Source organism: Pantherophis guttatus, chromosome 5, assembly GCF_059756535.1.
Source record: "Pantherophis guttatus breed Tessera chromosome 5, ASM5975653v1, whole genome shotgun sequence".
NCBI classification, from domain to species: Eukaryota; Metazoa; Chordata; class Lepidosauria; order Squamata; family Colubridae; genus Pantherophis; species Pantherophis guttatus.
In genome coordinates, this window is record NC_142067.1 from 82,539,233 (window position 1) to 82,555,440 (window position 16,208).

General features: G+C 37.5%; 1 protein-coding gene across 6 annotated transcripts in view; it reads right to left on the reverse strand.

Annotated features, from left to right (window-relative positions):
* The window catches only part of REPS2 (RALBP1 associated Eps domain containing 2), a 227,911-nt gene that overhangs the window by 44,092 nt on the left and 167,611 nt on the right, over positions 1-16,208 (reverse strand). For 4 of the 6 annotated variants that reach the window (XR_015728265.1, XM_087871424.1, XM_034434664.3 and 1 more), the window contains 2 exons: positions 5,885-5,943; positions 2,871-2,948 (listed from right to left, as the gene is read on the reverse strand). Coding sequence is in view for 4 of the 6 variants with exons in the window: in XM_087871424.1 (XP_087727550.1) it covers positions 2,871-2,948; positions 5,885-5,943 (137 nt within the window). In the remaining 2 variants the exon portion in view is untranslated. The remainder of the gene's footprint in view (positions 1-2,870; positions 2,949-5,884; positions 5,944-16,208) is intronic. The other 2 variants (XR_015728266.1, XM_060686702.2) reach the window with 1 other exon arrangement.

Genomic DNA, 16,208 nt, shown 5'->3' on the forward strand with positions numbered 1-16,208 from the left:
GCTCTGGCACACGGCTCGACTGAAGACCTAGTGGCTGCCTGGGATAGGGCGGCTGCTGGAGCTTTGGACCGGGTCGTGCCTTTGGGGCCTCTAACCCGGCGTCGATCTCACCTGGCTCCCTGGTTCACCGAGGAGCTGAGGGAGATGAAAAGCCGGAAAAGACACTTGGAGAGCAGTTGGAGGGCCAGCCGTTCTGAATCTGACCGAACACTGGTAAGGTCTCATATTAAGACCTACCTGGTGGCAATAAAAGCGGCAAAGTGTAACTATTTTTCCGCTCTTATTGCGTCATCAGATAATCGCCCGGCAGCCCTGTTTAGGGTGACCCGCTCCCTGCTCCACTAGGAAGCGCGGGAGGACCCCTTGGAGGGTAGAGCTGAGGACTTTGTACAATATCTGTATGACAAAATCGCTCAGATTCGGGAAAATTTGGACTCTGACTGGGTAGATTCGGGAGGGAGGATGGAGGCAAGTCTTGAGAATATTACCTGGGAAGAGTTTGATTCTGTAACTCTGGAAAACGTGGACAAGATACTGGGCAGACTGAGCGCGGCCACATGTTTATTGGACCCGTGTCCCTCCTGGCTGGTGCTGGCCTCTCGGGAGGTTACACGAGGCTGGCTTCAGGGGATTATAAATGCTTCCTTGAGAGAGGGTGCCTTCCCCGCCGCCTTGAAAGAGGCGGTGGTGAAACCTCTCCTCAAGAAGCCTTCCCTGGACCCAGCAGTGTTGGCTAATTACCGTCCAGTCTCCAACCTTCGCTTCATTGCGAAGGTTGTTGAGAGTGTGGTAGCGCGACAGCTTCCTCAGTACTTGGATGAATCGGCTCATCTAATCCGTTCCAGTCAGGCTTCATGCCTGGATACAGCACAGAAACGGCATTGGTCGCATTGGTAGATGATCTCTGGAGGGTCCGGGACAGGGGTTGCTCCTCTGTCCTGGTCCTATTAGACCTCTCAGCGGCTTTTGATACCATCGACCATGGTATCATGCTGCACCGGTTGGAAGAGTTAGGGATGGGGGGCACCGTGTTGCGGTGGTTCTCCTTCTTTCTCTCTGATCGATCGCAGTCTGTGTTGACAGGGGGGCAGAGGTCGACCCCGAGGCCCCTTGTATGTGGGGTGCCACAGGGGTCGGTTCTCTCACCCCTTCTGTTCAACATTTATGTGAAGCCGCTGGGTGAGATCATCCGTGGTTTTGGGGTGAAGTATCATCAGTATGCTGATGATACTCAGCTATACATCTCCACCCTGGACCACCCCAATGATGTCCTTAAAGTGATGTCCCGGTGCCTGGAGGCCGTACGGATCTGGATGGGGAGGAACAGACTCAGGCTCAACCCATCCAAGACCGAGTGGCAGTGGTTTCCGACGTCCCGATATAGTCAGTTGGTGCCATCACTGACTATTGGGGATGAGTCATTGCCCCCCACGGAGAGGGTTCGCAACTTAGGCGTCCTCTTGGACTCACGGCTGTCTTTAGAAGAACACTTGATGGCTGTGGCCGGGAGGTCTTTTTATCAGGTTCGCCTGATTCGCCAGTTGCGTCCCTTTCTGGATCGGGACTCGTTAAATACGGTCACTCATGCCCTCGTCACTTCACGCCTGGACTACTGTAATGCTCTCTACATGGGGCTCCCCTTGAGGAGCACCCGGAGGCTCCAGCTGGTCCAGAATGCGGCCGCGCGGGTAGTTATGGGAGCAGCATGGCGCTCCCATGTGGCTCCCCTCCTGCGCGAGCTGCACTGGCTCCCTGTGGTCTTCCGGGTGTGCTTCAAGGTCTTAGTTACCACCTTTAGAGCGCTCCATGGCTTAGGACCAGGGTACTTACGAGACCGCCTTCTGCCACCAATAGCCTCTCACCGCCCAGTACGCTCCCATAGAGAGGGGCTTCTCAGGGTGCCATCAGCCAAACAGTGTCGACTGGCGGCCCCCAGTGGGAAAGCCTTTTCTGTGAGGGCACCCACCATCTGGAACAAGCTCCCCCCAGAGATACAGAAGATCCCGGATCTGCGCACTTTCCGCCGTGTCCTCAAAACATTCCTGTTTCAGCAGGCCGGCCTGGCCTAACTTTCCCTTTATATTGCTTTTGATTTTATTTTAAACTGGGATGTCTTGAATTAGCTAGGACCAGAGTGTTTAGTATATTTTAATTGTTTTTTTTTTTTTAACGTTTGTATTACATGTATTTTTATCGTTCTCTGTTCACCGCCCTGAGTCCCTCAGGAATAGGGTGGTATATAAATTTAATAAATAAATAAATAAATAAATAAATTGTGGTTGTAAATTGAGGACTACCTGTATAGTGTTTTCAGACATCTCTGTGTATAAGGCTGCTGAAAAACAACAAAGAAAAATAACAAAAGTCTTTTCTTGCATATCCTCATGAATGTTCTGTACACAATTTTTTTTTTACAAATTAGGTGTAATGGAGACTTCTTTATTACTCATGTAATTCATGATTACAAGGAAGGAAGAATTCCTAAAACTACATTTCTATAGTTTTATTATAAGCAATCTTATATTGCATTGTCTGTATTTGAAGAGATTAAAACTTCGCTCTAATCTAAGAAAAAATATACATACATAACTCCAGCCCAATCTGTATCCATACATTTATATATGCATAAAGAAATAAATACATAACTAAATAAAATTAATTTGCTATCCTCAATTAAAAATACTCTTTTCGTCTATTAAAGTAACAATTCTTATTCTGTGAGCGTGTGTGTGTGTGTGTGTGTCCGTGTCCAGGAAATTGTGAGTTCTGTTCCCACTTTAGGCATGATTTATAAAAGTAATAAAGATGAGAGATAAACTGTGAAGAATAAAAAAGCTTGTTGATTTTATATTTATAGTTTAAAAGTCTACCTGCTCCTGAAGACTGAAGTTCATATAGCTTGATTTGGGTTGCATGTTTGGTGCAGTATTTATGAGAGGAAGAGAAACCTGCAGAACACAATCAGAGTCAATCTTTTTATGTAGCATGATCAGAAAAAACAATAGTTGAATGAATGAATGAATGAATGAATGAATGAATGAATGTTAGGTAAAGTTTTAACTTTAATTTTAAACTTGCAGAATATTTTTAGAATAGCTTTCTTCTTTGGGGAACAGTCAGACTTTCAAGTGAAGTAGGAATTCATAAGAAAAATGAATAAATATAATAAACATTTAAACAGGAAACCAAACTTTGGTTTAAAAAGAAACAGATTTTGTTATGTGGGACAGTATATGAATACCATTGACCCTGGAAAATGACAGCAAGTCAAAGAATGAGAGAATACAAGATATAAAAAGAAAATTGTCAAATGGCAATGTAAACACTTCCTGAATATACAACATAAAATTAACAAGATCAGTACTGCTCTTAATATTTCCATACTGATCCTCTTTTTATTATTTATTAGCCTTTTATTATTTGTCTAAACAAAATTATAGCTGCAAATTTAATATTAAGATTTAATTTGCCCAATTTTACAAGTGAAATTATTATGTTTGCCTACTGGATTCTATATCACTACAGGTAGTCCTTGACTTATGACCACAATTGAGCCCAAAATTTCTATTGTTAAGTGAAACATTTGTTAAGTGACTTTTGCCCCATTTTATGACCTTTCTTAAGTTCTTTCACTTAAATTGTTAAGTGAATCATTGTAGTTGATAAATTAGTAACCCAGTTGTTAAATTAATCTGGCTTTCCTATTGACTTTGCTTTTCAGGTCGCAGAAGGCGATCATATGATCTTGGACAGAGCAATGGTCATAAAAATGAACCAGTTACCAAGCAGCTGAATTTTGATCACATGACCATGGGATGCTGCAAAGGTCATAACTGTGAAAAATGATAAGTCACTTTTTTCAGTGCCATTGCAACATTGAATGATCACCAAACAAAAGTTATAAATTGAGGACTACCTGTATTCAGGAATGCCCAATATTTTTGGCTGACAGAAATAATGGATGTTTGAAGAGCTTGATATGGGCTGAAGGGCTGCCAAGGAGGTATTTTGCTTACCCAGTTATAAAAAAATCTACAGTAGTAATGTAATCATTCTTAAAACAAAAGAAATCAGTATGATTCAGATATTGGTGAGTAGCCCTTGATCATATTATTTCAAAAATAAAGCAGATTCTAGCCTTTTGCATAAATTAGACCTATACCTTTAAAATATTATTTCCAATAACAAAATATTCCTGAGAGGGGCTTTCAATGGGTAATATGTGAGCCCTTCAATTCTTCAGAATTCATTAAGCCTAATATTGATCTGAAGTTTTTGGCTCTTTGTTATTTTCCATTTACAATCTACCTTTTCCTCTCAGGTTTACATTTAGGCTGCAATAACTAAGCTTTACAAATAGTGACTGAACTTGTTCTGATAGGCTGAAATAGTAGTAGTAGTCTGAAAATATGTTGCATGTCATAAAAGACATCATAATCAGGTGAAATTCATGCATCCTCATAGATTCTACTATTTTTGTTGGGTTTTTTGTTTGGTATCTTTGAGTCAGTTTTTACTCCTGACAAGTGCCTGCATAAGTCCTTGCAGTTTTCCTTGCAGGAAATAATTTGCAATGAAAGTGATGGCACAAAATGAGTTAGCTGGCTTTGTGATTAACACAAGACTAGAACTTAACTGTCTCTTGGTTTCTCACCTGGTGCCTTTTTATGGTATTTTTATATTATTATATATAAATTAAAGGGATTATAGTAGCCAGATTTTTTTTACAAGCCATATAAAAGGTAAAGCAGTATTAACAGCAAATGATAATACCGGTATATAGAGGTTTGAGCATAAGCGTAGACAAAAATCCTACACTTATTTGCAAAAGAATATGTACCACAGAACTTGGAGGAAATTATTTCTGAATAAATATTTATAAGACTGCATTCTTTAATGAAAATAGAAAAGAAAAAAAATTACTCATTATTATTCCAATAAAATTAGAAAAGAAACATTTGGGACACTCCTTCTCACTGTATGTTTAATTGATTAAACAAGTATTTGTGAAGTATGATTTATTATAAAATGCTGTGTGCTGTATAATATTTACTTCTCACTACCTAATCGGCAATGTCTGCGAAATATCTAATATTTATGGACACACTTACTTATAGAAGACATATAGAAATTTCATTTGTAAACATTATAAATATCAATTAGATCTGATTTATCCATGACACCTGAAAGTGTAATAGAAATAAAAAATAATGTCTCTTCTAGTTCTAGAAATTATGAGCATAATAGTTAATATAATATTGTCAGAATTCATCAGTAATCTTAAAGGTAGTGTCTCGAAGACAGGCAAATAAACTTTATTAGAAACTATCATTTAGACTTCCAAAATAAGTTTCAATGTGTAGGAATCTTTTTTCAAACTACATTTTGCATAACAAGAGCAACTACTATTATATGAAGAAAAGATTCTGAAAGTATAGGATATGCTTTACTGGTTGACTGATATTTTCAATTCCTTAAATTCCATCAAGAAATATGGTGTTAAAATGTATAAAAAGTACTTGTAAATTATAACATTAAATAGTCTCTACATACAGGTAATCTTTAACTTTGTTTAGTGATTGTTTGAATCACTGAAAATTATTTGGATTATTATTGATTACTGATTATTTGGAAAAATAATTACAGAATTTATAATAGATTATTTGAAGACATTTTCTCAATCCACTTTTCCCTTTGAATACTATTATTTTTAAACTATAGGATGTCTTGTTGAAGTTAACTACTGAATAGTTCCTAAAATTATAATTAATGGTACTGTCTTTGTCTTGTGTGCTTTGATGGATGATTGGGCAAGAAAGAACTCTTATCTCTCCCTTTTAAGATAGATATTAAGCATAACATCATGCTGAAATTATTAACACACCTGTGACACAAAGGGCCTGGGAGGTAGAGCAGGTGGTGGTGGTATCCAGCCTGATCTAACTGTTAAAACCAAAGGACAAAAATAACACATATGAATGCAATGGATAGTCATCTGTGCCTAGCAAGGCAATTTAACTTCTTCACACAAATTAATTTAGTAATACAAACTTGAACAATTTGTTACCATACTTCTGTCTTCATACACACACACACACACACACACACACACACACACACACACACACACACACACACACTCAAAAACCACCCAGAGTTGGATTGAAATGGGTGGCTACAGAAATTGAAATAAATACACACACACAAACACACACGTGTATGTTTATATATATGATTAAAAACAACACAGTCAACATTGATTCAGTTAAATATCAGCAAAAGATACATATGCATTGTCAGCTACACTTTTAGAAAGGAAATAGAAATAAAATAGAAATAGAATTAAAAGCAAAATTCTAGTATCAGCATTAATATATATTAGAAACTATTCAAGGAAAATGGGATTATACAAAAAAGTAAAATTGTATAGATAAGATTATTGAATATAATTAGAGATACGATGACACTTGTTCTATTACCATGTTTTATTTAAAAATTTTTATGAACATATTTATTAAATAGCTAGGAAAGATTAATGAGTAAAATAATATTTATTAAATTATGTGTCAAGAAAAAAATCCTAAATATAAAATGTTCAGTACTATTTCTATTGTATCAGAATGGTATGATGCAGATCAGATATCAAACTCATATATTTTAATATTTACATTGGTTCTAACTGCACGACTGATAGCACATTTAGTATAACAACCAAGTTACTGAAAGCACATATACTTAGATATAATACAAGTTTTTATTAATTGTATGGTACCACTGATATACCTATAAGTTTACATGTGTATATATATTTGGGTTAAAGGAGTCTTGAGTGCTGGAAACAATATTTTAACAATATTTAAGTATATGTGTGCTGGAAACAGTATTTTAACAGTGTCATATTTTTATTTCAAGTAAATTCCATTTTTAATTCAAATAACAGCTATACAGAGGAGCAGATTTATTTTTCAATTTTTAAATTTAGGGTTGTTGTTTTTTCTTCTTCCTACTTAATATGCATTTTCAGTTCCAAGTCACTTGTTCCCTGTAACAACTCTACAAAATTCTGGAATGGCATTTTTAGTACGGTATGTTTTTTGAATTGTAATTTCCATTTGGATTTTATTAGTCAATTCTTACTCATTTTCTCTTATCATGGGAAATTAAAGCATTAGTATTTTCTTCTATATATTTCCCTTGGTTGGGAAAACCTTGTTGACTCTTCTCTAAAAGACACTGAATCTGATTGCATTTTGAAAAATTGTTATCAATTTCACAGAAGACAGAGAGGCACATTTTCTTCTTGCCTTGGTGCAAGTGAGGGGGAGCAGCTCATCTTCAGTCAATATTAAAGACAGTATAGGTAGTCCTTGACTTACAACAGTTCATTTAGTGACTGTTCAAAGTTACAATGGCACTGAAAGTAGTGATTTATGACCAATCTCAAAGGAATTGAAATTCATGGGAATTAAAGCAAGTCTCTATCAGATATATAAACTAGACCTAAGTTTGGAGTGGTACTAAAAACAATAGCTATTCACAGGTTGAAATGTAATATCTCTGTAGCACTGACACTATTTTTGACATATTTATACAATTATCTACTGGAATATCTTTGACTTTTTTCAAAGTAGCGCTGCTTCTGTATTATACTTAGTCACAGAGTTCTAAGCATGTAAGCAAAAATCTGAATTCAATCAGAATACAGCTGGAAGGGACCTTGGAGGTCTTCTAGTCCAGCCCCCTGCTTACACAGGAGACCCTATACTGCTTCAGTCAAGTGACTGTCCAGTCTCTTCTTAAAAACTTCCAGTGATGAAGCACCTACAACTTTTTTTTTAAAAAAAAACAAGTTTTATTGATTTTTTTTCTTTTCTCCTCTCCCACCTTCACCCACATCTTTCTTTCTTTTTTTTTTTGAACAGAGTGATGGTCGCTTCTTATCTTATACAATTAGTCAAATTCAAATACATTTTACTCAATTACAATTTTTGTCAATATTGTCTTCCCTTTCCTTTTTTTTGAATATACCTCAGTATTTCTATACTTGCATATATAAACACCTTCTTCATTTATCCTTAAATTCTAACTTTACTATTTGTACATATTTATCCTCTTTTATTCTTAAACAATTCATTCTTTTTCTTAATATATTTATATTTGTTTGTTCAGAGCTGCCGTTCTTCCACTTCATCTTTTTTTTTTATTGTACAGCAATCTTTCTCCTCAAACCTAACCTCTCCCTCTTCTCCTTTCAACTTTCTTTCCCCACCTTCTTCTTCTCTTCTCTACTTCCCCTTCCCTTCTCCTTCTCCTCCTCTCTTCCCCCCTGTCTTACCTTCTCTCCTACTCTACTTTCCCTTCCCTTCCCTTCTTTCCTCCCTACTCTTCCGTCCCTCTCTCTCCTTCCTCCTCCCTTCCAATTCCTTCATCTCTCTCAATTGCTGTATTCATTTTCAATTTAATGTTTTCCATTGTGGAGTTCAGGAAACCCTGATCCCTTATCTTTTTAATTATTAACAATATATTTCATCTTGTTATCTTTTTTCCTTCAAATCTTTACTCAAACAATTTTCTAATCTCTTATCTTTTTTATTTTTACCAATATATTTTTTCTGCTTTGCTTCTTGCAAGTATAACATTTAAATCATTTTTATCATTTTAATTTCATTCAGTTTTACATTCAATTTCAATCATTAAATATATTTCTCAAAACATCTTAACAATAAATTTCCACTTATTCAAATGTATATTTATAAAGCGCATCTTAATCCTTTCTCATTTTACCCAATCCAATTAGTTCTTAAAATATTCTTAATTTTTCTTCTTTTCTCTTTTTAATTATGTTTCAAATATATAGTCTGAAATATTCCAAAAATTACATTTCCCCAACTGCTTTATTCATATTGTTAAAACTTATCATTCTATAAACCTCCAATATTATTGAGCATGTGACATTTATTAGTTTTCCCTTTGTTTCTACTTTTCTTTTCCTTTTTCGTATCTTTTCATGATTAATATTTTGTATCTTAAAATTGTAAAATCTTTGCCCTTTATTTCCCATTATTTTCCATCTTTCCCCCCTTTCTTATATTTCCATTGTAAATCCCAGTGTAATCATTTATGTTTTTAATATTTTTTCTTCTCCTCCACCCTTTTCCTTCTTTTCCTTGTTTTCCCTTCTTCTTCCTTTCTTTTGTATTTTAAATTTCTGCACTCTCCTATTCTGCCCTATATTTCCCATTGTTTCTCCTTTCTCTTTTCTTTTTTATATCTTTTCATTGTTAATCCCAGTATGCTTATTTTGTATTTTACAATCATAAAATCTTTTATTTTGTCCTTTATTTCTTATTATTTTCCATCTCTTTTCCTTCTTTCTTATCTTTCCACTGTAAATCTCAGTGTAATCATTTAAGTTTTTTATATTTTTCCTATTCCACCCTCTTTTCCTTCTTTGTTTCTTTTCTTTTTGTCCATACTTAATATTACAATTGTTTAATTTTCCATAGTCAATCTCTTTGTCTTTGTCTTTTTCATTATCCCTCTCTCTTTCTTGTTTCTCATTAGTCATTTCCTTTTCATCTTCAGTGCATTCTAGCTCTGTTTTTGGCTCCTCAGATTTCCATTTTCCATGCAAATTTATAATAATTTCCTTTATTTTCAAACATATTGTCTTTATCAGTTCATTAAGTTCCTGTTCCTTATCCCAGTTTTAAGTCTCTTTAAGGTCCCTCTTTTATAATCATCAAAGTCTATCCCCTTGTAGGCAAAACGTATCCTCCTTAGTTCTCGCCAGTTATCTCTTTAAAAGTTCAAGGTTTCATTTCTTCAAAGATTTTCTCAAAGTAAACAATTCCATGTCATGCTCTTCCTTCTCCTGCAGATGTCTCTCTATAATCCACAGTTCCACTCGACTAATTAACAAATCACCATTTTATTTGTAATCCACATCCGTGTTTATCGAGTCATAAACGAGTAAAAAGCCAGTTTTCACCTCTTCTTTCACCTTTATATACCACCAATCAGTTTATAATCCAATCCCAATTGAATCCAAGTTCTAGATTTACATTTCCATTTGTCAATCACTTTTAATTCTTTATTCGGGTTCTTCTATGGCACGCTTGTCATTCTCACTTTCTCTTTCCATCCACCATCTCCCTCCGCTGCTATTTAGCCGCAATTTCCATGCCGGGGTAATTTTAGTAATAGTTTAGTAGTTAAAAATATTTAGAATTTTCTTTTTATTGTCTGTGGGTTAGCTGATCACTCACCCAACACCAGCACTCTGTCCAAATTTTCCCTCCTGCACATCGCTTGCTCCAGAGGCTCTAGCTTCATGGCAATTCACTTTGATCGCCACCCTCTGTCATTGGCTCGGAGAGAGTTTCTCGGGCTATCCAAGGGACTTGCCTGTCCCTCTTTAGACACCGAGCTGCCTCTATTTCTTCGCTGTCCCTACAGGACAGCTTTGGTCCGAAGACCCCCCGGTATCGGTTCGTCTGGCTGGTTTTTGCCGAGCTCATTGGAGCCCGGCATTTTCCCAGCCAGTCCCGCCGGGCTGCTTCTGGATTCTCCAAGGACCTACAACTTTTGAAGGCAAGCTGTTCCACTGGTTAATTGTTCTCACTGTTAGGAACTTTCTCCTTAATTCCAGGTTGCTTCTCTCCTTGAATAGTTTCCATCCATTGTTTCTTATCCTACTCTCTGGTGTTTTGGAAAATAAGTTGACCCCTTCTTCTTTGTGGCAGCCCCTAAAATACTGGAATACTGCTATCTTGTCACTCCTAGTCCTTTTCTCTAGACTGGCCATACTCAATTCCTGCAACCATTCTTCATGTTTTTATCTCCAGGCCTTTAATCATCTTAGTTGCTCTTCTTTGCACTGTTTCCAAAGTCTCAACATCTCTTTTGAAATGTGGTGACCAAAACTGGATGCAGTATTCCAGATGTAGACTTACTAAGGCTTTATTAAGTGGTACTAATACTTCACATGATTTTGATTCTATACCTGTTTAGATAACCAAGGATTGTATTAGCTTTTTTCGCTGCAGCAGCACTGTTGGCTCATGTTTAAGTGATCATCCACTAGGACTCCAAGGTCCATCTCACATTTACTGTTTTTGTTATGTATGTAGATTTTGGGCGGGCAGTTTGAATTAACTGACTGTCAGCTAATTGGCTGACCACCACAGCTGCAAGGTATATAAAGGGAGCTGTTTCCCCTGGTCAGTTGCTGGGTTCTCACCCTACAATAAAGAGCTGTTGTCACTCACTGCCTGGCTTGCTGAGTCCTCATTCATCCCACTTAACATTGGCGACGAAGGTGGGATTTTGAGGCCAGAAGCCACGGAAAGAGCTGAAGCCACGAGCCGACAAGAGAGCTGCAAATCCGAATCCAGCCAGGTGAGCGAGCGGAGTACTTGGAGAATCTACCAACGATGTCTGCCTACGTACCGGCAGCGCCTTTCAACCCCGCGGAAGAGAAGTGGGGATCCTACATGTCCCGCTTCGAATGCTTCCTGGTGGCCAGCGACCTACAGGGGCTACCCGACGTACGGAAGAAGGCCCTGTTCTTGAGCCATTGTGGATCCAAGGTGTTCGATATGGCCGAGGCCCTGTCAGAACCGAACTCGGTCCACACCATCTCGTGGCAAACGCTTCAGATACTGCTGAAGGACCACTATGCCCCAACACCATCGAAGTACATGCAGCGTTTCAACTTCTGGCAACGGCTGCAACACGAGGGAGAATCGATCAGCGAGTACGTTGCTGCCCTGCGCAAGGCCGCAAACCAGTGTGAGTACCGAGACCTCGATGAGATGCTGCTAGAGCAACTAATCTGTGGAGTGAGAGATATTCGCTTGCAGAGAAGGTTGCTTGCGAAGACAAATCTCACGCTACACATCGCACTGAACGAGGCGAGGGCTCATGAATCTTCCGCAGCCGAGAGACTACAAGGGTCGGCGCAGAACAGCACAGAAGTTGGCCCCGGTTCACCAGGAAACCGTAGGCACGGGGAGCGAGGAAGAGTCGGACGAGGAGATCTGCCGGACCGAACAGTACCGGCAGGACCGGTGAGGCCATCGAGATGCCTATGCCAGTTGTGGGGGACCCCATCCACACCAGACCTGCAAGTTCCGGGACGCAATTTGCCGGCAATGCGAGCGGAAGGGGCACATCGCTAGAGCCTGCAGAGCCAAGCAGAATCCCCAGTACAAGCCGCGGAGCAACGTTAGCCAATCAGAGACGGCGCAGCGGAGGGGAACCAATCCGAAGGGCGGCTACAGGAAGAGCGCAAAATCCGAGGATCTTGAGGCCTGCACCATTCGAATTGGCCGGAAAAGACTGAGGGCGGGGAATTCAAATATTTTGCTAACAAAAAGGGCGAACTGACTATGCAAGGGGGTTGTCTATTGTGGGGCGATCGGGTCATTGTTTCCTTGTGCCTAAGGGAAAAAGTTTTGAATCTGTTGCATGAGGGGCACCCCGGGATTGTAAGGATGAAGGGGTTAGCTAGGAGTTACATTTGGTGGCCCTTAATGGATAAGGACATCACTGAGTGGGTGGGGAAATGCCAGCCCTGCCAGGAGTCTAGGCCAGACCCCCCCCACAGCACCAGTCAGGGAATGGGAACGGCCCCAGGGTCCCTGGTCCAGGATACACATAGATTTCGCTGGCCCATTCCATGGGCAGGTATTTATGGTCGTCATGGATGCTTTCTCCAAGTGGTTGGAGATCAGACTCATGAAAACCACTACCACCGACGCTGTCATTAGGGAGCTAAGACAGTTGTTTGCCACCCATGGCCTACCGGACACCTTAGTCTCAGCTACTTAGCTACTAGTTATAACTTTGTTTCTAGATGTTCACAGATCTGGGTTTTTTAAAATTATTTTTTTCCAATATCTTCCCAGGTATTGATGTTAGACTGATTGGTTTGTAGTTTCCTGGGTTTGTTATTTTTCCTTTTTTGAAGCTGGGAACAATATCAGCTCTTTTCCAATCCTCTGGCAGTTCCCTGGTGCTCCACGATTTTTTAAAGATATGGTACAATAGTTCTGAGGTAACATCTGCCAGCTCCTTTAGAACTCTGGGATGTAATCCATCAGGTCCTGGTGATTTTTATTCATCAAGATCAGATAGGTGTTCTCTTACCATTTTCTTGCTTATTTTAATTTTTATTTCTAGTCTGTCTTTTACAGTTACGTTTTTGGTAAATTAGGCTATAGTTTCTTTTTCTGTGAAAACTGATGGAAAGAATGAGTTAAGCAGCTCTGCTTTCTTTCTACTGCCTGTTACTTCCTTGCCATCTTCTCTCTTTAGTGGACTGACTGTTTCCTTGACTTTTTTCTATTATTTATATATTGAAAGAAACTTTTAAAATTATCTTTGACTGTTGTTGCAAGTCTTTGTTTATTCTGAGCCTTTGCTTTCCTGACTTCACCTCTGGGTTATCCTCTGATATTCTGCCATAGTTATGTGTCCCTTTTTCTCCCCCCCCCCCTTTTTTTTTGTATTTATCCCTTTTGTCTTTCAATTTATCAGAGAGATCTTTGTGCAACCATGCTGGTTTCTTCTTGGATTTCCTGTTCAAATTCAAAGAGTTTGTCTAAATAACAGGCAGACAGTTCAGTGCTGTTAATGCTGGATCTCCCCTCCCCCCTTTAGATTGTATATCTTAATTTCTTTTATTAATAATATATAATACAAAAATACAAAAGAAAATAGTAGGAAAATAGGGGAAGAAAAAGGAAAGGGAAAAGTATGGGACAAGGGGAAGAAAGAAAAAAAGGCAATGACTTCTAACTCCCTTTGGTGTAGTAGAATATGATAGTAACATCAAACCTCAAGTTTTTACTTTTACATAACATTATAAGCTAGCTATTTCTACTACAACAAAGCTATTAATCAGTAAAAGCCAAAATCAAAGTTTTATTTTTTCCCCACCTCAAGCACAAAGTCCAGAAGCGGATTCCAAATAAAAACAAAAGTAATTGTATTCTTTTCTTTAATCAAAGCAATCAATTTGGCCATCTCTGCTAACTCCATCAACTTTTGCAACGATTCATCCATTGTAGGAATCAAACTGTCCTTTCATTTTTATGTGTAAAGTAATCTTGCATTATATAACATCAAAATTCCAAATTGTTTTTCCAAGTCTTTTTCCATTAAACCCAGCAGAAAAGTTTCTGGTTTTATCTTTACTGTATATTAACTTTGAGAATCTTCTGTATTAAGATGTGAATCCTACTCCAATATTTCTTTGCTTTATCACATCTCCACCGTAAATGATAAAAGGTCCCTTCTTTATATTTACATTTCCAACATTCATCTGAAATACCTTTATACATTCTTGACAACTTATCTGGTGTTAAATACCAATGACATATCATAAAAAAAAAATTAAATTGTAATTTAGTGTCATCCATATATTCTCCCATTGTTCCAGAATAGCATTATATCCAAAGTTTCTTATTCACTGAATCATACAATACTTTACATATTCATTCTCTAAATTCAAATTCAATAACAATTTATAAGTCTTAGCAATAATATGTTCATCACTATCACGCAGTAGGATTTCCAATTCATTTTTCACAAAGTAAAACCCATAATTCCTTTTATCTAATTTGAATCCTTCTTTCAATAGTAAGTATGTAAACCAATGGCAGATAGGAGGATAGAATCACCAAAATAAAAAATACTATTTGACCATAAGTCCACCAGTCTGGCTTCACCGCCATTTCCTTTTTAAAAAAAGCTTCCTGGGGGTACATCCAGAGAGGCACCTTCATAAAAACCCTTGTTTTATATTTATTCTAAACTCTTAGGATGGCACGTCTAACAAACAGGTCATTAAAATCAACATTTACTTTAACCTTGTCATACCATAAATAGCCGTGCCATCCAAATTCATGGATGGCGCTCTAAATTGAGTAACCTCTTTTTCTGAAGATTAACCCACTCTTTTAGGTAGACCAAACAGGAAGCATCAAATACAATTCCAAGTCTGGTAAACCCAAACCTCCTCTTTCCTTAGCATCTTGCAGTAATTTGTATCTAATTCTTGGTTTTTTTCCCTTGCCATATAAACTTGGATACCCATCTGCCATTGTTTAAATGAAGTATCAATTTGAAGTATTGGTAATGTCTGAAACAGAAAGAGCATTTTTGGTAAAACATTCATCTTAATTACACAAATTCTACCCAGTAATGATAATTGCAATTTACCCCAATAAGTCTTTTTTGATATCATTCCAAAGAGGCACATAATTATTTTGAAACAGTTTTGCATTTGTATTTGCCAGTATAACCCCCAGGTAATTCATCTTTTTCTCAGCCTTAAAGTCAGACTTTTTAGACAATATGTCACCCTCCTGAGAGGTCATATTCTTAATAAGCATTGCTGTTTTCTGTTTATTTATTTTAAAACCTGTTAAAGCCCCAAACTCATTTAATTTCCTCATCAAATATTCTATATTATGTTTTGGGTCTTGCAAAAATATAACCATGTCATCAGCAAATCCCCTCAATTTATAAACGTCCTTTTTAACATTTATACCAGTTATTATTTTCTCATCTTGCCTAATATCTTTATTCAAAACTTCCAACATCAATATAAACAATAAGGGAGATAGGGGGCATCCTTGTCTCGTACCCTTTTGAATTTCACAGGGTTTGGTTAAGTCCCCATTAATAATAAACTTTGCTTGCTGTAATGTATAAACTGCTTTAATCCCTTGGATAAAATTCCCCAAAGTCTATGTCTTCCAAAACTTTAAACATAAAAGCTCAATTTAAATTGTCAAAGGTTTTCTCTGCATCCAAGAATATTAAAGCTGCCAGTTTCTAACTGTGATGTTGTAAATATTCAATAATATTTAAAACAGTCCCCACATTATCATTTAACTGTCTTTTTGGCAGAAAGCCAGATTGATCTTCATGAATATATAGTACCTTCTTTAGTCTTTCTGCCAGAATTGCAGCAATTCTGCAATTTTTTCTCCTAGATTTTCCCTAGATCACAAAATTAAGTTTACACTCTGATTGGTCTTTTGAATATAAACTGCTTTGTATTGAAGTTTTAATCACATGTGCAAATATAGTGTATCCAAACTCAGGAAACAATCTAAAGATACAGCAAGAATTGTTTAACAATGTAGAAATTTACCATGGCTGATTTATTTACAAATTGCTGGAAGTGAATATAG